This window comes from Tachypleus tridentatus, chromosome 2 (genome assembly GCF_004210375.1).
Source record: "Tachypleus tridentatus isolate NWPU-2018 chromosome 2, ASM421037v1, whole genome shotgun sequence".
Classification (NCBI taxonomy): domain Eukaryota; kingdom Metazoa; phylum Arthropoda; class Merostomata; order Xiphosura; family Limulidae; genus Tachypleus; species Tachypleus tridentatus.
In genome coordinates, this window is record NC_134826.1 from 87,343,145 (window position 1) to 87,370,684 (window position 27,540).

The following is a 27,540-nucleotide window of genomic DNA, read 5'->3' on the forward strand; positions in this document are numbered from 1 at the left end:
TGAAGGGATTTTTTATGCCGATTGTAATTGTTTATAAACTATTATAGTTGCAAAACTTTATCTTTAGTGGATTATAATAAATACGAAAATAATTAACTTAGGCCTCACACATTCGGGTACATCTGACTACGTTTATTGATAAATGATACAGCATCAGTTTTCTTGAATTGTAATTAAGAAAATATTTTAGTTAAAGGCCATTACTATATTTGACTACGAGGTCTTGTATTTATTTGCTTATAGTAAGAACATCTGTAATACAATTCATGACATTTAAAGCAAAAAAAAAAAAAAGTTTTTGATTGCATATTCTATTCCATTACGAAAACAACACATTTGTATTGTTTTGAATTTTTAATAAACATTAATTTCCGTAACTATTGCCCCCGCTAGTACAGCGGTATGTCTCCGGATTTACAACGCTAAAATAAGGGGTTCGATTCCCCTCGGTGGGCTCAGCAGATAGCCTGATGTGGCTTTGCTATTAGAAAAATACACACACCCCACGACGAAAAATTGAACTCCGGATTTTTGCGTTGTATATTCCTACGACTTACCGCTGCTCCACTGGAGAACTTAATTAATACTATCCATAGAAGTTTTATAGTTAAAACAAGTTACTGGGCCAAACAAAAAAAAATATTTATTAAAACATGGGCTTTGCATAGAATTTTTCATAAGCTATTAGCACCACTCTTAGTAAGTGTGATTACTCAAATATTAAAACACCTTAGAATATAAAAATGTTAAAAAAATCGGGAACACACGATATTTTGCAAATAAAAGACCTATATAGAGCTCCAGATGAAAAACAAAATATGTTAATTCTTTGATACTTAATTTTGAATCTACACCTTCATTAGGGATCGCACCTGTAAGCAATGGTTAGTAATAGTTGGTCACTTACTAGTAAAATATTATTATAAAACACCTGTTTATCACATTTACTTTAACAAAGAAAATAATAGTTTATGTTTATTAATGAAATACTTGTTTTTCGGTTCACCCTGAACCTGCTTTACAGAAGATTAATCATACACTAGAAATGTTTCAAAAACAGTTTAAAAAAAACACAACAAACATTACTTACTAACTGTAGCAACCATGTAACAAGAAGTATGTTTTTGTTACACCAGCTGGTATTCTTCTTTGATTGGTTGGAGATAATTCGTAAAACGTGTGATCACTTTCTAAGCAAGGCTTAAGATTTAGTATAACCTTTTATCATCATCAGACACAGGAAAAAATTTTCAACGTACATTGGTTAATTTTGTTGTCAAAATTAGGTTTCTGAAACCTTATTTAGTTACCATGCCTAGGATATTCTGTGTCTCTTAAACAATGTTGTTTTAAGAATAGGAACTTTATGTTGTGATGTTTAATTACATGTGATTTTTTTTATTATACATCTGTTACGTAGATTGTTTTGCATTGTTAATTAAGTATATAAATTTAGGGGTCACCAGCATCCACAAAGTTTTATGGCCAAAAATATTTTTCACATTACGAGTACTAGAGTTTATTTTGTAGAAAAGTATATTTAATCAGGGTTAACTGGGTTGAATTTTAGCTTCGATCTAAGTACTTGCTTGCTCTGATTCGGAGTTAACATGAATATATTTTTTTCTAATATTTCAGAATGGTGCCTTTAAATTATCACGTCTAAAGTGCTTCATGAAGCATGTTCTTTGTTTTATTTAAATTTAACTGCAGTGTTAGGTTGCACCTGCCTATAATAAGAAGTAGGGCTAAAACAGCACAGACGTAAAATCAACTACCAAGAACATCAAAACATGAAATCTGTTCCATTACAGTTTTATAAGTTAAACAAACAAAACAGTATCATAAATATTTACAAAGTTTCAAAAACAATAAAAAAATTGTACTTTTGAAGAATAGCACCAAAAAGTGTTATGAACAGCCATCCAAATTAAAAAAAAACAAACAGTCATTCTAACAAAACTTGTACAATAATTTGTGTTATTACAAACAGTAGTCTAAATAAATTGAGAATTCGTTATTTTATTTGACTCAAGTTTATATTAAACATGAAATTATAGTAAAGCAAACAGTTTGTATAGAAATGTAAATTTTCATAATTCACTAGGAATTTAGAGTATTTGATTATCCAACTAAATTTTGTGTAGTACTAAAAACTTTGAAAATATCACTCAAATTGGAAGATAAATGTTAATTGTATCAAAAGAGATAAATAGTAAGGACAACAAAACATTAATATCTAAATGTTAAATTTTACAAATTGGTTATAAAGAAAAAGCAACAAATTAACAGTTCTACCAACAATCATGAGACTTTTCAGTTGTCAAAATCAATTGATTAATTGTAAGGAAAACATGACACATTCAGAGCTGTACCCAAAACTATGAGACTGTTCGGTTGTCAAAATCAACTGATTAATTGCAAGGAAAACATGACATATTCAGAGTTGTACCAAAGACTATGAGACTATTCAGTTGTCAAAATAAACTGATTAATTGTAAGGAAAACATGACATATTCAGAGTTGTACCCAAGACTATGAGACTATTCAGTTGTCAAAATCAACTGATTAATTGTAAGGAAAACATGACATGTTCAGTTTTATCTAAAGCCTTGAGAATTATAATAAAAATATTCTTTTTACCAATAACCAACCTGATATCATACAGTAGATGATTATAGCTGGCATACCCAGTAAATAAAAATAAAAACATGTTGCTCACAAAAAGTGTGCACCATTCGTCATCACCTATAACACTTTAATACAGAAAAAATTTGCTTTCAACAAAGACTTTTAGTACAAGTCAACAAGTTCTCGCATTTTCACAGTCTTGCTCAAGGAATTTCTCTTTTATATCAGATAAGGGTGAACAGTATTTCTAAAATAATAGCTCAATATAATTCTCAAATATTTTGTCTGGACAAAACCATTTTTAACATATTACTATGATATACACTGAAGTATAGAAGGCCAGCCTATTGACTACTTTATCAACAATTTCAATCAGCTTAAAAAAAAATCAAATAATAAAACACTACTTTTGTGATTATGGTAGAATGCTCATTGAATGTTCCATCAAAATCACAAACAGAATAAATGTATGCCAAGTTTTCATATTATTACTGACCAGAGGATCTCAAACAACAGGACAGATTTCTCTAGTTGTGTGAACTAAAGAAAGAGGGAAGCACTACTGCATACCAGTATTTTAGAGAAAGGCTTAGTGGTATTTAAAAAAAGCCAATAAGAAACACATTAGTACAAAAATAATAATAATAAAAAACAGAACAGAAAAATATTACAACAGCTACAAACCTCTATTAATAATAGTTTTAATATCTGCAAGCTGTTATCAGTTCTTTACAAATTATAAATTTATCCTTTTTCATCAATGATCATAATTGTCTTTCTTAGATAATAACTAATCAGTACATCAAGATATTAATTACAATTACAGATTTATAATTTTGAGCCTTATAAAACTCCACAATCATTACAAACAGAACCTTCTATTAATTTTTTGTGACTGTATTGTTCAAAGTTTTATTTACCTAGCTAATCTGAAACATTTGGTTGGAATCAAAAACTACTGAGTGGCACAGTAATATCACTGAAACTAAATTAATATCAGATATCTTCTTGCAGTACATAAGCAGGTACAAAAATATCATCTGGATCTTGGGCACACCAATTTAAAATAATAATTTACTTTTACTGAAGTCTCCAGTTAATAACATTTTTTTTCTATTTTAATTGTTGTTTAGTCACCATAATTTTAACAAAAACCTTGAAAATATGAGAATTTGGATAAGGAAGAGGAACTGATAAACACTTTGTTACACCAACAAAAAAAATGTTCAACAACTCATTACGTTTCCAATCCTTTTATACATAAAACTGGCATTATAATGTTCTAAAATATGAATCTCATATGATAGCACAAGAGATTTAATTTAACTGTCTTTTAATTAACTACAGGAAGTACCTGTCATTAGTTTTTCCACAACATTTTCTTCTTCACTCTTCAGTTCTTCCACAACATTTTCTTCTTTGCTCTTTGGTTGTTCCACAACATTTTCTTCTTTAGCTCTTCGGTTGTTCCACAACATTTTCTTCTTCACTCTTCGGTTGTTCCACAACATTTTCTTCTTCACTCTTCGGTTGTTCCACAACATTTTCTTCTTCACTCTTCGGTTGTTCCACAACATTTTCTTCTTCACTCTTCGGTTGTTCCACAACATTTTCTTCTTTGCTCTTCAATTGTTCCACTGGTTTTGCTTCTTGTTCTTCAAGAGATATTTCTTCCCGATTCCCTTCAGTGTTAGCGAATACTTTTTGAGCTTCATGAATTAAGTGCTTAACACCAACCATCCAATGACTGACCTAGAAAAAAAGAATCTCTCTTAAAATGCACTGAAAATCATACAATTGTTGTGTAAACTGTCTTTACATAATTCTCATTAATGAAATACTGTAGGAAACAAAATCACTGAAAGTTCCCTCTTATGTGAAGAATGATCATTGTATTAAATTACAACAATCACTTCTATTTTGCCTTGCCTAGGTTACGGATGAGATAAAGCATTCTTGAACTACAAAAAAAAAAGTATATAATTAAGAGGAGAGAGCTGACATAACCCAGGGTTATCCAAAAGAAAAAGCATTTATAAAAAAATTGTTAAATTTTTAACAGAAGTTGAAATGAAAGATCAAAATGTTCCCTAACATAAACTCTTGATAAAATTACCAGTTTGGTTTAAAAACAATCATATTCTGGAAACAGTATTTGGAATATACTTAACTCTTACCTGTCTAAGAGCTCAATATGGTCCCTAGTGGTAATAAAGGTATATTAAAAAATCTTTAACACATTTTCACTCTACATAAAAAAAACTAGCAACTTTATCCCTTGTTCTAAAGAAAAAGTTTGAGATTACATGCTTAGTTTAGTTGGAATGTCTGTATGTACTAACATTTACTATATACTCAACAAATCTTCTGTTAGTGACAGTCCACTCCAAGTTTTAGTCTTTGAACTAACAAGTTATTTAACATTGTCTATTTCAGTTTCACTAATGAAATCTTTAATACATTTTCAACTAACATTTTGGATGACATCCATTTGAAAGCTTATCTATGCATTTTTGTTTTAGAAAAACAAATATAGATATATTAAATATTTTCATGACATGTGAACAATTATTTTACAAAACAACCAGTGTAGCTAAGGATTACTGGAGGTAAAAATAATAAGGAAAGTCTTTGTTAACACAGCTTTCATGCTGAGTATCAAATTCACAGAATAAGTGTGGAAACTAAACCACTGAGTAAATGAAGTTACTTGTTTATTAGTTCTATGCATTATCACATAGTCAACGACTTATTTTCTTTATTGAGCATTGTGTCAAAACATTTAAATATGTTTGTAATTTTATTAAAACATATACATAAATTTAATATAAAATACTGAGCAGGTGTGAAAATTAAAACCTCTACATGTTTTTTGAGGCATGATGTGCTAATACATTAAGAGTAAAAAACAGAAAATCTGACATTTCTTGGCACAAAGAAAGGTAAAATTATTATTATTGGCCCGGCCTGCAAAATAATTACTGTAGTTTTCATGTCCTTTGCTTGAATGCTCCTTGTTCCATCATTTTCACAAACAGTGTTTAAGCTGCACTTTTTTACAGATATTATGAGTTAAATTGATAAATCGTGGTTTATTTCAAAAAGTTTTACATGGTCAGACAAACAATGTCATGTAGTGTAACTTTGTTTAATAATACTACATGTATGTTTTATGTGATAGAACAGTAAACAACAAAGTAATGGTATCTATAAGAGTATAAAGAATATGAAACAGTTATGAACATTCACTGTATGACATTTTTACAAGAAACTCCCATAAACAAAGATTGAAACATGTTGTAAAATAAAAAGTAGTTGAAAGGTGTTTATAACAGTTTACGAAATAAACTAAAGCCAAATTAATGCAAAGTTTTAATAAAGGCAAACTGAGCAGAATATGCAGAAACATATGAATGTGTGTTCACAAAGTTATAAGCATAATTATATGTATTTTAGACCTAATTAAGTTGAGAAAACACATAGCAATTGTATTTTTAAGGAAATTGTATGTGGGTTAAGTGGTGTTTGTGTGAAATATTTTACAAATAAAAAATAAACTTTAAAATCAAAGCCATCATGTAACATACAATCATTGTACTGGAAAGTTTGATTAAACATTAAATAGGTAATTCTGTCAATATGAAACCTAGACTCCTAAAACAAAGGCATTTCCAATAATATGAGGATTGATCAATACATTTGTAAGAAAATCCAAGAACAAGCAACCAGAATGAATTATTTATACAGACTGGTTCTAGCCAACTAATTTTGGTAACACAACTATTATCATCAGGGATAATGTCTGATGACTGTAACCTTGTTACAGAACCTAGTTGGCTATAACTTATAACAATGGATTTACCTTTCATTGTACCAAAAAAACGTCAGATTTTGTGGGTTTTTTGTTCTTCTTGATAATGCATTTTGGTATTTTTGATTAATTTTTTCTACTTTACAAAAATAACAGTTTGCACGTCAAATTTTCATAGAAAATAATTATATTTTAGTCATTGCACAAGAAATAAATTAATCTGATTGATAAAGCTGCAGGCAATATCTGAATATAACTTCTTGTAAATTTTGAAAACTGTAGCATGTTATCCACTCCTATATTAATTATTTATTTGATTATAATAATAATAAAGACTATTAATAAACTATTTTTTCCTTAAATAAAAATTCCACTTTGGTACTTTAACACATTTTAAATTTCTCTAGAACAATAAATAACAAAGTTACTAAATTACATTTTGTTTTTCAATGTTGAACAATGAAGTTTTATAGTACTGGTACATTGTGTTTACCTCTCTGACGTGGTCTACCATTAAGCTGAGGTGAATTTTGTGAGCCAATTGAAAATCTTCTTCTTTCAGACCTTGAGTGTACAGAAGCAGAATTTCAAATTACAACAAATTAAATGAACTATTAGATAAGACAGTCCAACAATTACTTAGAAAGTTACTAAACTAAAATTTTTGTTTAATATGAACATTTATATATTTAAAGGACAGCTTACAAGATATTTTCATAGCAAACCCTAACAACATTATATTACATACATACTTGTGTGTGTTTTTCTTATAATAAAATCACAATGGCCTATCTGCTGAGTTTACTGATGGGAATTGAACCCCTGATTTTAGGGTTGTAAATCTGTAGACTTACTGCTATACCAGCAAGGGACATATGCATACTTCATCTTATCTTGAGTAGTTTGCTAGATGATCAGAACAATCTTGGGTGGTTTCATATGTTCTTCTGTTTCATGATGTACTACACATATTTAATACTAACATATTTTATATTAAAACTAAATAATTCACACGTTAAGATTTTATTAAACTCATATTTTGTCTTTCAAAAATTAAAAAGCCTAATTTGATAGTTTTTTGATAATCGCACAGCTAAACGATGGGTTATCTTTGTTCTACCAACAGTGGGTACTGAAACCTAAAATTCAGCATTATAAACTGTCAAACTTACCATTGAGTTATCAGAGGCACACAGTTAGGAAATTTACAAGGAATGCTAATGGGGTAGATCAATCATGAAACATAACAAAAACAAACACAGGAAAATGTGACATAATCTAAAAAGTGGGTAGTTGCAGGTTATTGAAAGTTAGTTAATGTAACTCCTACTTTCAGATTAATTATATGCCTATTAGTTTTACATCAGTGATGGGAAAAGTTTTTGAAAGTCTGACACAAGATGCTTTGCAAGCTATTTAACAAAGTTTAATCTTTTTTTGAACAGTAAGTACTGTTTCACTAGAAGAAAATCTTGCTTCTTTAATATTTTAATACTATTTAAAGAGGTTACTGCTTAGGTAGATGAAGGTATGGGTGTGGATTTAGTTTATGTAGATCTTCAAAAATCAGTTCACAAAGTTCCAAGTAAAAGTCTCGTTAATAAAACATCACTGTAGTGGGAGAAAAGCTGACTCATCAGATAGAAAAGTGATTCTATGGAAAAAAGCAGAGGGCTGGAGAGTAGTTAGTGAATTAGTATCACAAGTGGGGTACTCTATGGCCTAGTGTTGGGACATATGACTTTCTTGATTTATATTAATGACACAGATGAATAAATGGACAATATATAATTTAAATTTGCTGATGACATTGAGGTTTTAGGCACAGCTGGCTACAAGGGGGAAATGCGACTGCTTTACAAAAGGATTTAGATTATTTGGAGAATTGTGTAAATAAATGTCAAAAGACTTTTAAATATTACAAGTCTAGGGTAATGCAAGCAAAATGTAATAATTTTCATTGGAATAACATTACTAGTGCTATGGAAGAAAAAATATTGCTGTTTTAGTTTATCAGTCTCTTAAGCAATCTAAGCACTGCATTGTTGCTAATGTCAGGGTAAATAAAAGTTTGCACTGTATCTAATTAAATATTGATAAAAGTCTAAACATGTTATAATTCAATTATATAGATCACTGATTAGACCACATCTGAGGTATTGTGTTCAGTCTTAGGTGTCTTACTTTAAGAAGGACATTGGATTTTTCAACAGGTTCAGAAGACAGCAACTTGGATGATACTTGGAAAAGTTATTATATGATAACATGTTAAAATCTTCAAAATTGTCATCTCTGGAAAAAAGAAAGGTTAGAGAGAATCTGATTGATGTGTTTAAGATCATTCAATTGATAATGCTGAATCATCATAGGTTTTTTTTCATACTTAATGGCGAGAATGACTAGAATAGGAAACAAATACAAATTTTTGATGACAAGAAACTCACTTAAAATAAAAATGTATCTCAAGACGACTGGTATGGGTATTAAAACTTTTATTAAAATAAAGAAGAGAACAACATTTTGACCTTCTTAGGTAATTTTTGTTAACTTGAAGTTGACCTAAGAAGGTCAAAATATGTTGTTCTCTCCTTTATTTTAACAAAAGTTTTAATACTCATACCAGCCATCTCGAGATACAAATTTTGGCAAGGTAGAAATCATTTTTAGATAAAACAGTTTTATTTTCCTTAGAGGAAACTAGGTCTTTGGATGACATGGATAAAGCTAATATAAGGAATTTTACTGGAAGGTTTGATAACTATTAATAATAAGATTCAGTGCCCATGTGTCATGTACCTCTTAAACTGCCTGTCACAAGAATTTCTAAGTAGTACCAAACAAATCATCTAGGCCCTGCAGTATGCATAAATGAAGCTTTTTCACCCCGTCTCTGGAGGAATCTAGGATTTCCCCAAAATCCCTTCTAAGCTGTTGGGCTTAATAACTTCTAAATATTACCACACAAATAATACTGGCCTCAAAGTTTGTGCAAAGTTTAAACTTTTCACTCAACTTTTTAGGGTGTTTTGAGAAAACACTTTTATTGGGATTCCCAAAAGTAGACCTTAAACTTGGCATTGATTTAAATTAGAGGAGATAAATAAATAGGCCTACTAATTAATATTCATTATAGTAGTAATGATTATTAAACTTAAAAAGTGGAGAATAGTAGTTCAAGTGTTGAACTGGTATTACAGCAATTCTGTAAATATGAGTCATAGGCCAACAGGTACACTAATTTGAATGATAAGGGTTAGCTTTTAGTGTTCTTATTTTAAATTTTAGTGAAAGTGATGGTCTAAATGAACTAACAGGTCCCTTGCTTTCTTTAAATTACATGTGTGAATGTATTTGGATATGACCAGAGGATAAAGAAACTATAGTATTAAATAACAAACCATATCATTTGTAAGCAAGACAATATTAAGAACCTGAATAATGTGATCTAATAGGATCATTAATTGAAAACTTAAGTTAATAATTCTAATTGTTCAAAATGACTTTCTGATTCTTGAACCACTGGACTTTTTACATGAAATTTATACTGAAACAGTATAGTGATGGGTGACATTGTTACCTCATTAACTGGAAAAACTGATCCAATATTGGAGAACATTTGTTAACTATAATGTTTTAAACTTAATATTTGTATTTAAGTGAAATACAGCAAGCAAACTTTTAGTAAAATGTAAAAATTTGTTGTATACAAAAATCAGTTGTATCAAAAATGTATTGTTACTTGAGATATGTCTTTGAACTGACAACATCAGTTTGACAAGTTGGAGTGCAAAGTGAGTTTATGTGAAGATTAGAAATAATTTTCTCCAATATACAGTTAACATATTGTGCAGAGTCCAGAATCTCCAAAATGCATATCTTCAGTTTTTTCAGTAGCCCTGTACACTGTATATGGTATTTACTCTTCTCTACTGCAAGCTGTTGCTAAATTTGCCATGTGGGAAAGTTGATAACTCTGAAATCAAATGCACAAGATTTCTTTGAATGGCACTCCACAAGAGGTTATAGCATGTGAACTTTGACCACTACCTGTGCACAACAGTGTTAATGAAAAAAAACAGACATACAGACAATCAAGAAATGCTACTAAGTAACAGTATTATATTAACTTTCTAGTGTTAAACTTCATGTGAGATTAAGATATTTTTTACATAGTTATCTCATGTTAATAGCTGGGATTAAGCACCTAATTTTATTCACCATCATAGAACTTCTACTAGTATCATTTTAAAAATCATTGAGTCCATTAGAAAAACAAACAAACAAATTATAGATATTTTATTTTGCACAAAAATAAACAAATAACTCAAATAAAAAGGAAAGGCTTTCAAAAAGATCAGAAACCCTATTTAACAACCTTTTGCTAAAAGATACGTCCTTCTCTTAACTTCATCACTTAGTTTATTTCCTCTCCACTCAGAGCTAAGAAGCTCAAGTCTGAGTCTCACATCATCTGATGTCCGCTTCTATGAAGAAAAATAAATTATGTTTTAACAAAAGACAAATGAGCCTTAATTTTTTTTGTAATAAAACTGAAACCTTCAAATAATTCTGTAAAAAAACAAAAAAACTTGCAATTTTCTCAAATTAAAATTTATTCATAGATAAGATATTGTAAAAAGTGAAGACTAAACACTAGAAACAAAAAATAAACAGCAGTGATGTTATTGGGGGACTAATAATACTGACATTAGAGTGCAGTAATAAAAAAAAACCATTGGCTGTATGACGTAGTGAAAGCTAGCAAAGAATGGCAACCTTTTAAAGGAACAAGTTTAATAAAAGATATGGTTAGGATTGAAATAATTTTAATGTTCTAAATTTAAATTGGTATGGCCTTTTGAACAAAGACTGGTTTGCAGAATTGGATCATTTACAATACTATTCCTATCAACTGTATGTTAACAAATAAAGTGTGGTTGAAATGCTGTTGTAAACATATCCTGCTGGAAAGGCACTTTCATAAGCTATTTAATAAAAACACACAACTTTCCATTTTTAGTTCTATAATGACTAATATAAAAGGAATTGTAAAGGAATTCAAGTGTTGTGTGTTGTTAAGAGCAAAACTACATAAGGGTTTATCTGTGCAGTGTCTACCATGGGTATTAAAATTCAACTTTTAGAATTATAAGCTTTCAGGCTTATCAGTGAGCCACTGTGGATCTAAGAACAGTAGTAATAAAGTACGGATGTGCCATATAATACAGAGAAATACTAAAAAAGATTTTTTTTTAAATTCTGCTTTGAAACAAAGATTGTTTTTTTTTTTTAAATTTTGCACAAAGCTACATGAGGGCTATCTGCACTAGCTGTTCCTAATTTAGCAGTGTAAGACCAGAAGGAAGGCAGTTAGTCATCATCACCCACCACCAACTCTTGGGCTATTCTTTTACCAATGAATAGTGGGATTTACTGTCACATTATAATGCCCCCCCATGGCTGAAAGGATGAGCATGTTTCGTGTGATGGGGATTTGAACCTGCGACCCTCAGATTAGGAGTCGAATGCCTTAACCCACCTGGCCATGCCGGGCCTTGAAACTAAGAAACTAAAACTTAGCTAATATAAAACTCAGATTATAAAATTATTAATAGCATGTTAATTTGGTATAAAATGACTGAAGTGATAGCTGTAATATCACATCTGAATAATTATTTAGTAATTACTGAAACAGATTTTCAGTTTATATTAAAAACACATTTCAAACAAACTTAACCTTTTTTCTAAAATTTACTCTTACTTTCATCACTGCCATGCATTTTTGAAATATCTCTTCCAAAAAACTGATTGACAAAGGGAATGTTTCTTCTACAGTACATTCTTCCCTGCCATTGTCCTTGGTATCACAAGTTTCAGAGTTAGGGTTAGAAGGTTCCACAGATGCTGAGGAAGGTTTGACAGACATAACAGCATCTATAAGTGGTACAGGTATAGTAGGACACGTATGTGGCACTGCAGTGTCAGATAATGGAGGAAGTAGCATTATGCTGTTGGTTGATTCACCTTGAGGAACAATAGCTAAAAACATTGTTGAAAGTATACAAAAACAATGCATTTGTTTAAAATAACTAAGAATTCCATATGAAGTCATAAGAGCCACTATCTCAATATCATAAATATCACAGTCCTTTGTTTTCTAAGATCTGTTACCTACATGAAAATTAATATTATCAGATTTTCTTATTGTTATTTTTTCACTGTTATTGTATGATAATAAAAATGTCAAATTACTTGAATACTGCCAAGAGACTTGAGAGGCAGTTAAGACCAAGATGTTTATGTATAATTACAAAAGCTTCAGGCATTACATGCTAATAAACCAACACTTTGGAGCAACTACAAGCATACAGAAAACTAATTAATATTAAATTTGAAACTTCTGACAATGAATATTAAATTTCTTTTACACAAGTAATACCATATTAAACACACAAAATAATTAAAAAACTTGGTTATTTTGATGAAAATTATTAATATTTCCTAGGTAAAACTTGAAACGAATATTTATCAAAAGTCAAGATTCATACATTTGTTGGGAAGCCAAAGCTTACAGCATTTTTTCTTTCTCATAATTAAAATAGGAAGAAAAAAGTGTGTTTTATGTTTGGTCTATAGCATGTTTGTTTCTATTTTAGAGCAAAGACACACTGGACTGTCTCTTGTGTCCACTGTAGGCAAATAAGCTCCAGATTTTAGCATTGTAAAACCATAAACTACCCACTGTCCCATCAAGGAACTTTAGATACAGAAAAACTTTATTATTGTGCAAAACTGTAGATAGAAAAAACTATTTTTTTGTTAAGATTTTAGTTTTTCAAATCACAAAACTAATGCTGATACATTAGTTATTAAAGACAATGAACATTTAGTTGTTTTTTCTTAATTAGGTAGATTTGATATACCTATCACACTATACATTAAAACTACAAGTACTGCAACCTAACCATGACAAATATATGTAAAACTGGTTGGTATGGGTTGAGAAAATTCTATGTAGAGGAGTGAACAACGTTTCAACCTTCTTCGGTCATCGTCAAGTTCACAAAAAAAAGAAAGAGGTAACTGACCGATAGCTGACCACATGTTTGAAGAGGGTTGTGCAATTGAGTGTAGGAAGGTAGAGAGCATGCTTAGATGTTTGATTATATTTATTAATACAGGTATAAAGGCGTTCCTTCGTATTGGTTTATTTTGGGCTTGAATTGTTGTACATGTAAGGCTTCTTTAATTTTGTGTTTATGTTTGTTTCTTTATTTAGTGTTTGAGAGTTTTCTATGGTTATGTAGTGTTTATTTGATTTGCAGTGTTCAAAAACATGTGAAGGTGACTTTTTGTGTTCTTTGAATCTGGTTTCCATTTTTCTACTTGTTTCTCCAATATAGAAGTCATGGCAGTTATCACATTGTATTTTATAAATAATGTTGGTGAGGTTTTTACATAGGATAGACCCTAGTTTTGTGCCTGATTTTTGAATAAATTTGGTATTAACTGGAATGTCATATTTTGTTACAAAATAAATGCAAAATTAAAGAAGCTTTACTTATACAACAACTCAAGCCCAAAATAAACCAATACAAAGTAACACCTTTATACCTGTATTAATAAATATAATCAAACATCTAAGCACACCCCTATACCTTCCTACACTCAATTACACAACCCCCTTCAAACATGTGGTCAGCTATTGGTTAGTCATCTCTTTCTTTCTTTATGAACCTGATGATGACTGAAGAAGGTCGAAATGTTGTTCGCTCTACATAAAAATTTTTGCTACCCATACCAGCCATTTTTAGATACATATTTTTCTCTACAAGTGGGTTTTCTTGTGATCATGGACTAACCATGGCATGACATTCACTTTAGAACAAATGTTTTTAATTAATAAGAAGAAGCTGGTGATCAAAACCTTAGTTTATCTCAATTAATTAATTAATAAGTACAATTAAAAAAATCCATGGTTCTTCAAGTCAAGGGACAAAAAAGTAAAATTGCATTTTAACGCTTTTTGAGTACCACACAGTTCCTACCTATGATATTGTATGCAGAAAAAAGTCCATGAGGTTTTGATATTCACAAATTATTGCTTGGAAGAACTTGTAAAAATAAAAAAATAAGTGAAAAATTTAAAGACCTTGAGCTGAGATTATTTTATAAGTCACTCAAGTAATGTTATAAATACCAACTATGTTAGTTTGGTTTAATCACCAGGAGAAGGTACTTTAAAACTTGCATAGAAATATCAGCCATTTTTAAATGAAACAAAAATGTAAACCAACCTAAACCCATGGGACTATGATTTAAGCTAGTGGTTGGTACAGTCCTTACATCCTGAGGATATGATATACGCTTATTAAGTGGAGTTCTTTTGGATGGTGCTGTATGTACAGTTTGATTAAAATCACATATAGGTGGATCATTCCAAGCACGGTCTTGGTTTCCTAAAAATAAATCTATTATCAATACATGTGCATATACAGAAATATACAGTGTAGGAACATGAGAAAAGACAAGGTAACAAAAGGTAGACTGAGGTTTTCTCTCTCTTGGCCAAGAAATACATACAAAGTAATATGTCACTAATATTTATAATCTTGTACTTCAACTCAAATTATTTTTAAATATCCCTTCATATCCACATTCCTACCAAATAAAATTTTAAAATAATTCAACCTAACAACATAAATCCCATCATCAAACAAACCTTTCCACAAATTAACACTAACCAAACAATTATTTGTCAGGGAACAAGTCTAAAGTTAGGTTTCCATAGCTTCAACCTGTTACCACTAGTATTTTAGCTTGTATTTCTTTTTATCTCACCGTTCACAGACAATGATAATAACATTGTACAACTTCCTAACAGTTTTGAAAAACTTTAGACCCTCTCCAGTCTTTATATGCTATAGAGAATATAATCAGAAAACTCTAAGCACCTCTTAAAATCTTAAACGTCTTATACCAAGAATCCCCTATTCTAACATTTTTCTCACTACTACCTCATGTAGTACCTTATTGTCTTAGCTCATTATGTAACTATATGACTCAAGCCTTTATGAACATTTTCATTTGTACCTTTTCAATAACATGTGGACAACAAGGGATTGTTTGTTCCTTCAATTATATCCTTGAACAACACCCTTTAAAAACAAGCAAAAATTTAAAACTGTCAATTTATTTTCAGAAAATCACTAATTTTCCTCTTAAACACATTGTAAGACATTGGCTTCCACTACAGACTATGGTAACTCATCCTATAATGCAATCATCCTTTAGAAAAACAACTGTCTTAAATGAAGCCTAATCAGTCTTTTCTCAATTTGAACTTGTGTCTTCCTATCATCTCCAGCATACATCACAGAGAAATCAGAGGCTTTAAACTCCAATAAGATAATCCCTTATCTTCTTTTTCTCATGTTAAAATATCCAAGTCCACAAAGTCACTTTACCAGATAATTCTGTATCATGATTCTCTATACAAAACATATTTGTGATACTTCTAACATTAATGTTATAAAAACTGTTTGTGTTTTAAATTTGTATGCCTGCGTTATTGTTAAATGTAATGTTTTTGTAAACACTTTATTTATAACAATGACACAGGCCTACAAATTTAAAGCTTCATCAAAATTTAAAAACAAAATTAAGTTGGATGGTGCCACCATTGCCAATGACACTGCCTAATATAAGGGGTAAATCCAAGGAAAAGACATTTCTAAAATAGTACCACTACTCCTAGTCTTAATGACATCACAACAGTGAAATGTGAATTATTGTGACTTGAGTGTCACAAAGATCAGATGAGATTATAAAATGTGAATAATGCATTACCTAGCAAGGACAACTTACTTTCAATCTGGAAAAGCTTGATATCACACTGCTAACACCTAGTCAACTGCCATCTGGCACAAAGCCAAGCCTTGAATATAGGATTGTAGTCCATTTATGGAAAGGCACAACTGCAACAGCATCAGAACAGACTGACTTAGCTATGGTGTCAGTAGGTTTGTTCCCATGGATACGGATGTGGCCAGGTATCCAGAAATGTTGGATTGAAGCAGAAAATAAATGAAAATGGACCAGCCATTTTTGAACGTCAGGAGAACAGGGTGAGAACTAATGTAATGCAATTCCAGGGCTGGTAAAGAGCTAAGAGAGTTAATGTAAATAGTACAATTTGTGTATTGCATAGCTTCTACACGATCCAGAGAAAGAGAAATGGCACATAACTTGGCAGTGAACACAAACTGTAGAGAGGATCCTGTGAACAACCACTAAGCCACAACAAATCATAGCAGATTCAACAGACACCTGATTTTGAAACACCCATATAAACAGGAATAAAAAGATGGTTTAAAAGATGTTTAGCAAAGAGAAGATGGTACTTCCAATCAGGATTATCTGCCTTCATCAGATGACTCAAAGAAAGGTTAGAGGTGGGGATAGTAAGTCATGGTAGGATGTGCTGATCAGTAGAAACAGTAATGTCATCCAATGACAGACCCAAATATAGCCAGCTGTGTCTGGTAAACAGCAGAACATCTATTCTAAAAGAGCATAACTCACTGTGAAAGGAAGACACAAACCCTGTGGTAAGGACTGGAGTTTAGAAGCATACTGCAAACAATGGAGGTGAAAAGGAGGTTTGTGGGATTCAGTGTACAAAATTTGGACTGGAAAAGTGTAGAAAGCCTCGGTGTAGAGCCAACACCCCAAATGGTGACTCTGACAGATGTACAGAAAGTATGTCTGCAGCTACACCGTAGTAGTGGAATTTAGTACAGCAGTATATGTCCGACACGGAACAAGACGACAACTTATGATCTTCTGGATAAGAAACATTATTAATACTGTACCTCTTTCTTCTCCATCTACTTAGGGCAAAAATGAAAGTAAGAGGATTGGAAATCACTTTAGCTGATGCAGAGAGAGTTCAACTGACACTTGTAGGCATTGTGGTCTTTCCAATCACAGTAAGCACATTAAAGAAACACAACAAGATGTTTCTGAATTTCTCATCTGCTGTCACTGGAAACAGTAAAGAGGGTTAAAAACACAAGTCCATACCCTACAGTTCAGATAACTTGCTTTGACAAAGGCAAGCAAACGTAGTGATGAAAATTTCAAAATGAGAACATTGGTATGCAGCATAATTTGTTGCTTGAGAGTGGAGATAAAATGCACAGCAGTAATGCCTTTGTTGGAGAAACCAGCTAGGATATCAGACTCGAGGATGTTTTTCAAATCTCTCCCAACTATCCCTTCTTGTGAATAACTCAAAGTAGCACAAGGAGTAACCTCATAAAGTATATTTCCAATGGCTTTTGAATTCAGAAAGAGTTCATTGTGCATTTGGTTCCACCAGGATGTCAGCAGAACATAGTTTCTTGATTGATTTTGGAGAGCCAGCAAATATCCCTAATCCCTTTTGAATAAAAGAGGGAAACATCTGGCCTACAGGTTTGCCCGACAAAGAATGCATTATTAAAAAAAAAAGGGGTACAGGCACAAAGTGACATAAAGACAGCTATTCAAAGTCTTCTAGATGTTGTTACTTACCTATGAACTATTTAATTTTTATTACAGTGTTCACCAACCCCAACCACCATGGAGTCCCACAAGGGGATGCACTAAAATGTCAAACAAAGACTCTGCAACAACACTAGGGCTTGTTAAGCACCCTACCAAGACATCAGCATCAGTTGGTTGGCTGGTTGGTTTAGTGTTTTATGGCACAAAGCAGCTAGGCTATCTGCACCAAACATCAGGTAAAAAGTTAAAATTAAAGTGAATTTAGTGAAATTCATGAAAAGGAAATTAAGATAAAACAAACTACTAACAGATAGTTCAAACAGCAGTGTTAGTCACCTGAAATTGGCCTTTCCAGTCCTGGTTTTGAGTTATTTGATGTTATGGACATTTTCTAATTTCAAGTCGAACTAGATGTACTTTCATTCTTAAAAGGGAATCACATTAAAAAAGGTCTAATGTATAAATTAAAAACTTAAATAGCATTAAAATAATTAATGGCCTTTAAAAACTAAGAACATTTCCATCACCAATAACACTGTCCCGTGAATACCAATGTAGCCCAGTATCCAGAAAAACTGGATAGAAGTAGATGTTAAAGAGAAATGGACAAGTTGGTGTTGAATATTGGTGAGAACAGGGTGTGAACTAATGTGAAGTGATTCCAGGGCCAGTAGAGAACTACGTGAGTCAGTATAAATAGTGCTGTTTGAGTACTGCTTAGCTTCTATGTGATCCAGGACAAAAGAAATGGCGTATAGTTCAGCAGTAAACACAGAAGATGTAGAGGGGATAACGCTGAACTGTATGTCATTTCTGAGAAAAGCAGACAGTATTTCCAATTGGGAGTGTCTGCTTTTCTCAGATAACTTAAAGATAAATCACATTTGGGGACTGTAATAAGCCATGGTGGGATGGGCTGACCAGTGGATTCTGCAATGTTATCCAAGGACAGACCAAATTCATCCAACTGCACCTGAATATGAAGGGCCAAAAGGAGCAATAGCAGATCTTCTGTTCTGAAAAAGTACAGCTCACTGAGGAAGTAAAACACAACCCCAGGTGGGATGCTTTGGTAAGGAACGAAGTTTCAAAGCATATAGTAAAGACAGTTGCGAACAGCAGAGGTGCAAAGAAGATTCATGAGACTCTGTGTGTAAGCTGTGAACTGGGGAAGTGCGGAAGGCCCCGATGCAGAGCCGAAGTCCTGGATGATGAATGGGGTCCAGCATATTTAAGGCAGAGGTCCTGGCAGAGCCATAGACCAGTAATCCATATTCAAGTTTCAATTGAATAAGAGCATGATATATCTTTAGCATAGAACATCAATCCACTCACCAAGTGGTGGAAAAGAGGACACGGAGGATGTTCAGTGCTCTTGTACATTTGACCCATAGCTGCTTGATGTGTGGTATACAGGTCAGCTTACAGTCAAAGATAAGCCCCAAGAACTTTGTCTCAAGGACCACAGGCAGCATAACTTTACCAACATAGAGTTCATGATCAGGGTGAATACCCCATTAGCGGCAAAAGTGCATGCAGACAGTTTTAGAGATAGAGAAGTTAAAGCCCTTTGCTGTGGTCCACTTTAGTAAATGATTGAGGGCAATCTGTAGCTGCCACTCAATATACCTTATGGTTGATGACTGACATGAGATGTGAAAGTCATCGACTTAGAGCCCGTTTGCAATGGTAAGAGGGAGTTGTTCAGTGATGGCGTTAATCTTTATACTGAATAGTGTGACACTCAAAACACAGCCCTGAGGGACTCCAAATTCCTGTAGAAAAAAATGGGAAAGTGTCAAACTCACACAAACTTGGAATCTCCTGTCCATTAAAAATTTTTAAAAATGGGTTAATGGCCATGTAACCCATATATATGGAGGTCTTGGAAAATGCCTTCTCATAATATAAGATGTTGTCGTTTGAGAAAGGCCTCTCTGATTGATATTACAAGTCAAATCAGGTGGTCCACTGAGTGGGCAAGAGGAGGTTGTTTGATTGAAGGAACCAAACAAGACGAGCATTAACCATCCTCTCTAAGGTCTTACAGAGACAGCTTGTCAAAGAAATTGGACAGTAGTTTGAAGGAATCTTGGGATCCTTCCATGCTAAGAGAAAGGTAGGACAACAGCAAGGTGTCAGGCATCAGGAAAACATTCTCCTGCCAGATCTGATTAAAACAATCAAAAGAGAAGCAAGAGATATGTGGCACAGCATTTCATAGTGTACATCATCAGGTCCAACCGATGTACTGCCAGACCGATGAAGGGCCAGTTTGAGTTCCATCAGTTTAAAGGGACAATTATAGTCATAGAGACAATCAGCTCAAAAGGAAAGAGGTGATTGCTCTGCCCGAGTCTAGATGACTAAGAAGGTGGAGGAAGCAGTAGAAGTGCTAGACACCCGGCAAAAGCTTTCACCTAGAGTATCAGTGATGCCCCAGGTGTCAGCTACTTCCTGGCCATTAGAAAGCAAGATCAAGAGGGGGACAGAATTATATAACCCATTGACATTTCAAATCTTGTCCCATATGACTTTGGAACTGGTGAGAAAAGATATGCTGGTTGTGAACTTTATCCAAGATTCCTTCTGGCTTTGACGTCTTATCCACCGAGTATGTGCACGGGCCTGCTGGAAAGTGATGCAGTGTGAGAGTGTGGGATACCTACAAAAAGTATCCCAGGCCCATTTTTGAGCCTTTTGTGCCATGTGGCAGGCAGGATTCCACCATGGACAAGGATATCGTGGAAAACGTGTCGAGGTGTTAGGAATACATTGAGCATCTGCTTGTATAATACAGTCAGTTACTGCTGCCACACAGTCTTTTACTGATGGTTTACAGACAATGGCAGGATCAAGTTCTGTGAGAGAGTGAAGGAAAGCTAGTTTGCTTGATCCAGCTTCCACTGGGGCACACGGGTCAGGTGGCATCAACCATAGCCAGTCTCTCTCAAAATTATAGGAAAATTATCACTGCTTTGTGGGTTAATGTCAACCCTCCATGAAAAATGGGAGAATAATAAAGGGGAGCAAACTGAGAGATCAACAGCAGTAAAGGACTGACTAGGTGCATTAAAATAAGTAGAAAAACCATTACTGAAAAGAGAAAGATTGTGATCAGAGAGCATACTCTCTATGGAATGACCTCTCCTATCAATATCAGCACTTCCTCAGATGGGATGATGTCCATTAAAGTCCTCCAGGATTAAAATGGGAGATGACAACTGTTCAATGAGAGAATCAAGGTCTGATTGATCTTAGGTCTCTTCAGATGACAGTTAAAGAGAACAAACAGTGATGGTACAACCCAAGGAAACACGGATGGCTATGGCCTCCAAAGATGTGTCGAGTGGCAAAAACAGGGTGGGCACATACTGATCAATCAACAGTGCCACCCCTCCATGCACTCGTTCATCACACAGCCTATCATTTCTGTACAAAGAAAATCGGCAGGTCTCAGAAATGTTTCCTGTAAGGAAAGACATAGAAGATGGTAGAAAGCAATCAGTGTTTTGATGTCATCCAGATTAGAACATAAACCTCAACAGTTCCATTGTATCAAGGTAGCCATTTTTATTTATTTATAGGCAAATTGGGTGGAGAAACCTTCTGTTTACAACCATGTCTCTTTTCTTTACTGTCTTTATTCGAGGGAGGTCTATTGACCTCTATGGATACTGCTATGGGTTGATTGGGCAGGTCTTTGCTGTTGGAAGCGGATTCCAGTGACTGAAGATGTATCTGAAGAAATGTTTGTACCCAGAACCAAAGGAAGTGGATCTTGGAATATGTTGGAATATATGTAAAGAACAGAGATGGGTATTGAGGTTGATTCAACTTTTTTTTAACCATGGAGGACAAAAGACTTTCATTTGTTTTGAGAACAATTATTTTGGAGGCACAGAGAGATCTGTCTGCACTCCCACTGTAGTTGTGGAATGAAGTGCAGCAACATAGTCCGAGATGAAATGGTGGACAGCAACTTTCAAGCTTCATGGTAAGTAATGTTATCCTGCACCTATTTTTCTTCCAATCATTTAGGGCAAGAATGAAATTAGGATGGGTGAGAGCCATTGCAATTGATACAATGAGGGTCCATTTCACACTCATAAGCATCATGGTCCTTGCCACCACAATAAGCACATGTCAAGGAATCATGACATGACATCTTTGAGTGATCGAATCACTGACACTGGAAACATCAGAAGGGGTTTAGAATGTATGGCCATACCCTACAATTAAGATAACCTGCCTTGATGTTTGCTGGTGGACGTGGTGATGTAAATGACAGAACGAGGATATTGGTCAGCATCGTAATTCCATCTTTACAAGTGGAGATATGCCTCACTGCAGAAATTCCTTGGGTGGAGAAACCAGTGAGAATCTCTGACTCTGGGATGTTCTTCAAATCCCTCTCAACAATAACTCCTCATGATGAATTCAAAGTAGCATGAGGTGTAACCTCAATAGATATATCCCCAATTGCCTTTGAATGCAAGAGGAGTTCACTGTGTTGAGATGTGGATGTTTCCACCAATATGTCTCCAGATCGAAGCTTCTTTACTGACTTTAGAGAGCCAGCAAGTCCCTCTAGTACCTTCTGAATGAAAAAGAAAGACATTTGCCCTAAAGGTTTGTCTGAAAGAGAATGTAGGATAAGAAAATAAGGTACAACAGGTGGTACAGACGTTGAAGATTGCTGCTCAGAATCTTTAAGACGTGGTCGTTTACCTATGGACTGTTTTTTCATTATTTTATTTAAGTTTTGATTTGAAGGATCCATAATAAAAAAAGATGGAAGTTTCGGTGCCCACTGATCCTACCCATCATGGATCCCTACAAGGAAATGCACTACAATGTCAAACAAGGACACTGCAGCAATGCCAGGGTTTCATGAGCACATTACTCAAACACTAGCATCAAATACAATATCCACAACACCTGTTAAAAACATTCAACACTGGTACTTGGTTGACCCTAGCCCAAGGAGGGCCACCCCAAGGCTGCTCATCTACAGGAATTCAAGGCCAAAGTGGTGTGTTAGGGTTGGACCCCTCAACCACCAGGATCCTCTCCTCCCCTTCATGGGTTGCCACACACAGCAAACACATGGGTGGATGTTATGTATACACAATGATGTTACCAACAGGGTCATAATTAGTACAGTTGGATGATAACATGAAACTGTTGAGTTTTTCAAGCTGTACTGAGAATGTCGAGGTATCATAGAATGATTTCAATCTGTTGGTAACCGAAGCAAACATCTGGCAAATAGCTTTTAATCAATTAATATAACTAATTATGTCACACAATTTCTAGTGTGTTTAATATAGATAGTAATTCACACAGTAGTGAGACTATAGAAAAGGCTTTGTAAATACAATGGATAATCATTCAGGTTGTCAAAGAAGTTTCTGTTGCTATTGGTAAAAGTAATATAATTTTTAGGGTGTATTACTAGCCACAAAATTTAATTATCATGATTTAGGCTTCACTTATTCAGGTGTGTGTAGTTTTTGTTTCCTTATCTAACACAGTATCTTGACAAATTAGAAAGAGTTCAAAGAAAAATTAATGGGATAACTACACAGATGACAGGGTAAGCTCACAGGGATAGATTAAGATATCTTAAATATTATTTTCTTGAAGCTTATAAGATTACCAAGGGGGTCAATAGGATAAAATCTACCAATTTCTCTGTGCTATATTCTAAAGATAATAAGATGAAAAAAAAAAGCTTAGCTACAGTTAACATAACTTTATTTTTTTAAAAACTATGATTGACTTATAAAATGAGTTATAGTATAAACAGAATTTGATATCTTTCTGGTGAGAGGACTGAACTTTAAGTCATTCCATGTCAAATCATCCAGGAGGCTGCAGGTGACCTCCACAGAATGCCTTGAAAAAATTCACATGCTCATCTACCCATATAATGAAAAATCACCAAAAATTAGATCAATATCTCTGATACTTTCTGATTTACAGCCCTGTAAAATTCAATTAATTTTTTTTTATATTTGGCAAATTCATTTTTGGGTAACTTTGGCTGCTTAAAGTTGCAAGAGTAATGGTGGTAGAAGGCCGATATTTGCTACTCTGACTGATTTAATCTCACAGAATTCAAAAATTGTCTCAAACCAACTTTATCTCTCTTAGGATTTTCATAGTGAGGCTGTAAAATCACATGAAAACCCAAAATAGTAAAAAAAACATTGGTTTATTTAATAAGCCATAGCTCTAAGACTTAATATGATACAAAGCTGAATTTTGTTTTTAAATTTCCTATAACATATCACTTGATGAATCAGCAATTGTTGTAATTAAAAGTCTATTAGATCTCCTGTAAAAAAATGTAGTTGCATGCAACTTTTTATGATTTAACTAAAAGTAGCCCTACTTTAGGCCATAGTTTGACCATGTCACCAGTTATTCAGCTTTTTCAGATATTTTACCATATATTCTTACATCTCTGAATATGATCTACAAAAAAAAATCAGGATGGTGTTTTCAACCTACTTTTTGAGTTATAATTTTTTAAAGTATCCTCTGACCATACGTTTTTTATTTAAAAACAATTCAGTTCAGGTGTGTTACTGTGTGCAAATATATCCATACAATTTTGAAAAATACCTGTCAGAATCTTATGAATCCCACTGAAATATTCTAACCAGCCTTTCACGATATTAAATAATGAAGTTATAAAAAACAAGAAAGAATTAATTCATTTCTGAGCAAGTTTATTGGCATAACTAGTTAGAAAATATGGCAATGCAAATATAATGTGTATGCATTACAGTTATGCAGATATGGCTGAGTTTAAGATTTACAATATAATAAATACAAAGGTAAATCAGACACAAAAAGCACAGTGCTATAACAGGGGATAACTGAGAAAGATTACAGTCACACCAAACTGCAATAATCATGACAATGAAATGTTTCAAAAACTGCTTTGGCAATAAATTAGCCTTAACAACATCAAATAAATATTGCTTTGTTCAGACAGCTTGAATAAATATCTGAAATTCGAGTTTAATTATGTTGAGATTACTTTGACTTAGAACATAGTGGCAAGCACTACTGCCTTGCACGGTAGGTGCACTTATCAGACAAAGAATATGTTGGAAAGGAATCCAGCTTTCATCTTTATGTGACCTTGCAGGCCATGAAAACAGTTTGTTTCTTGATTTCTTCATAAATGACACCAACACATCGGAATGTCCATCTGATCTATCTTTTATGTTTCCCACATACCATTCATGATCGTATATGCATGACATATTTCCCTGGCTGATAATTGTTATTGTTATCATTAGACCCTATTTGAGCTGCTGCAGCATCACTTTCATTGCTACTACCAACAGTTACAACTGTGTACACATCAGCATCTGATAGCCTTCTCATATAAAATTTGTTGGTAGAGTGGGGAATAAAGCTATGATGTAACCTAATACCTGCCACAGTTTTGCATGTTTGATAGCACTCAAGTGGATCAAACTTTACACAATTCTGCAGGACTGATTACTGATTGACAAGAAAGAACTGAATATCCAGAATGTGGTCCTTTGTCCAAAGGTACATATCAGAGACACTTAAAATTTGATAATTTATTATTTTTCACAACCTTGATTTTTTTGAAGATCATGTTCAAAGATGTAAGAACATAGGGTAAAGGCTGATTAGAATATTTCAATGGGGTTCATAAATTATTTCAAAATTGTATGGATATATTTGCACACAGTAACACACCTGAATTGAGATTTTTTTAAAGTAAAAAATGTATGGTCAGAGGATACTTTAAAAAATTATAAATCAAAAAGTAGGTTGAACACCATCCTGATTTTTTTGTAGATCATATTCAGAAATGTAAGAATATATGGTAAAAATCTGAAAAGGCTGAATAACTGGTGATATGGTCAAACTGTGGCCTGAAGTAGGGCTATTTTTAGTTAAATCATAAAAAGTTGCATGCAACTAAATTTTTTTACAAGAGATCTAATAGACTTTTATTTACAACAATTGCTGATTTATCAAGTGATATGTTATAGGAAATTTAAAAATAAAATTCAGCTTTGTATCATATTAAGTCTTAGAGCTATGGCTTATTAAATAAATCAATGTTTTTTTTACAATTTTGGGTTTTCATGTGATTTTTCAGCCTCACTATGAAAATCCTAAGAGAGATAAACTTGATTTGAGACCATTTTTGACTTCTGTGAGATTAATTTAGTTATTGTAGCAAATTTCAACCTTCTACCACCATACCATTACTCTTGCAGCTTTAAGCAGCCACAGTTGCCTGAAAATGAATTTGCCAAAAAAAAATAATTAAATTTTACAGGGTTGTAAATCAGAAACTATTAGAGATATTGACCTAATCTTTGGCAAGTTTTCATTATATGGGTAGATGAGCACATGCAAATTTTTTTCAAGGCATTCTTAGGGGATCACCTGAAAAACTTTCCAAAATCTGGACGATTTGACATGGAATGACACCTTTATATTTTATGGGCATGTACTCTAATATTTAGAATGTGAACCATCTTTAACATGGATGTGCAAAAACAGTCTTGAATGAACTACGTTGTCTTTTGTTATTCATATATTATATTAAACTCTAAGGTTATCCACTAGAAATGATTAGATGCATATATTACAGGTATGTACCAAATAATAATAATAAAAAAGTGGGTGCTTTTAGCTTAAGTACCACGTTCAAACAGATGGTCAAAAGCTTCATCAAAATAAAATCAACCACGTGTTCCATGGATCTTTCAATCAACAGTACAACAACTAGCCATTTGTTTCACACGTCCAACCCCCAAGACCTTTTCTGCTCTAGGTGGTTTGTAATAACGGTTTATGCTAGCAAATGAGAATTAACATCCTATGTCACGGAAATAAAAAGAAGGTGGATCATAATGCATATTGTCCGTAATAACAGGGCTTTTCCAATTCATTGGAACTAGTACACACCTGTTTTGTGTCATCAGTATATTTATATATATTAAATTTTCAAATTTAAACAACCTATTCAGTGAATAGGTCGACTATCAGCATGTTAAAACTGGTAATATATATATTCCGAAAATTTACAAGTATAACATGTAAAGCATTCTAAATAAAATTAATTCTTAAATCAGTGTCTTAAATCTCTAACTTACCAGACCTACTACTGCTAGTAACTGTAGTGCTACTGGAAGCTGCCATCTTTGCTACGATAAGGGCACGTGAATACTGTTGACAAATGAGAAAATAGCATATTTGCGCCTCTGAAATAGTCAAACTAATTGCTACTAGATGTCACAAGTAGTAAGAAATAAAAGTAATCAGGCTCTTAACATTAGTTTTAGTACAAAAAATTTCTGAAAATTTAAAAATGTATCATGAAAATGAAGTATGCAAATAATTTTAGATATAATTGAAACTTAAATAGGTGGTTTAAAATTTAAAACTTAACTGTCATCTTTGTTACGATCAAAATTACTTGAAAGCTGTTAATAAATAAGAAAATCATCTGTTCGTTCCAGTGAGAATATCAGCTA

At 33.0% G+C, this 27,540-nt stretch overlaps 1 protein-coding gene across 4 annotated transcripts; it reads right to left on the bottom strand.

Moving 5' to 3' along the window:
* Positions 1-117: 117 nt before the first annotated feature.
* LOC143244427 (steroid receptor RNA activator 1-like) lies at positions 118-27,258 on the bottom strand. 4 transcript variants are annotated; one of them, XM_076489056.1, is made up of 6 exons: positions 27,160-27,258; positions 14,740-14,901; positions 12,204-12,466; positions 10,818-10,926; positions 6,936-7,006; positions 118-4,383 (listed from the first exon to the last, which is right to left on the bottom strand). In XM_076489056.1, the coding sequence occupies exons 1-6, from the start codon at positions 27,203-27,205 to the stop codon at positions 4,084-4,086; spliced, it is 951 nt and encodes a 316-aa protein (XP_076345171.1). In that variant the 5' UTR covers positions 27,206-27,258; the 3' UTR covers positions 118-4,083. The 4 variants fall into 4 exon arrangements, with proteins under 4 accessions (XP_076345171.1, XP_076345169.1, XP_076345170.1 ...); XM_076489054.1 differs by having other exon boundaries at positions 6,879-7,006; XM_076489055.1 differs by having other exon boundaries at positions 12,204-12,481.
* Between the last annotated feature and the right edge of the window lie 282 nt (positions 27,259-27,540).

What these genes read in the sequence shown, in the direction of transcription:
- LOC143244427 (XM_076489053.1), bottom strand. Translation starts at nt 27,205, where the DNA reads ATGGCAGCTTCCAGTAGCACTACAGTTACTAGCAGTAGTAGGTCTG. An exon ending in TACTAGCAGTAGTAGGTCTG is followed by an intron (nt 14,902 to 27,159) that starts GTAAGTTAGAGA and finishes ATTTATTTTTAG; the next exon opens with GAAACCAAGACCGTGCTTGG. An exon ending in TCATAGTCCCATGGGTTTAG is followed by an intron (nt 12,482 to 14,739) that starts GTTGGTTTACAT and finishes CAATGTTTTTAG; the next exon opens with CTATTGTTCCTCAAGGTGAA.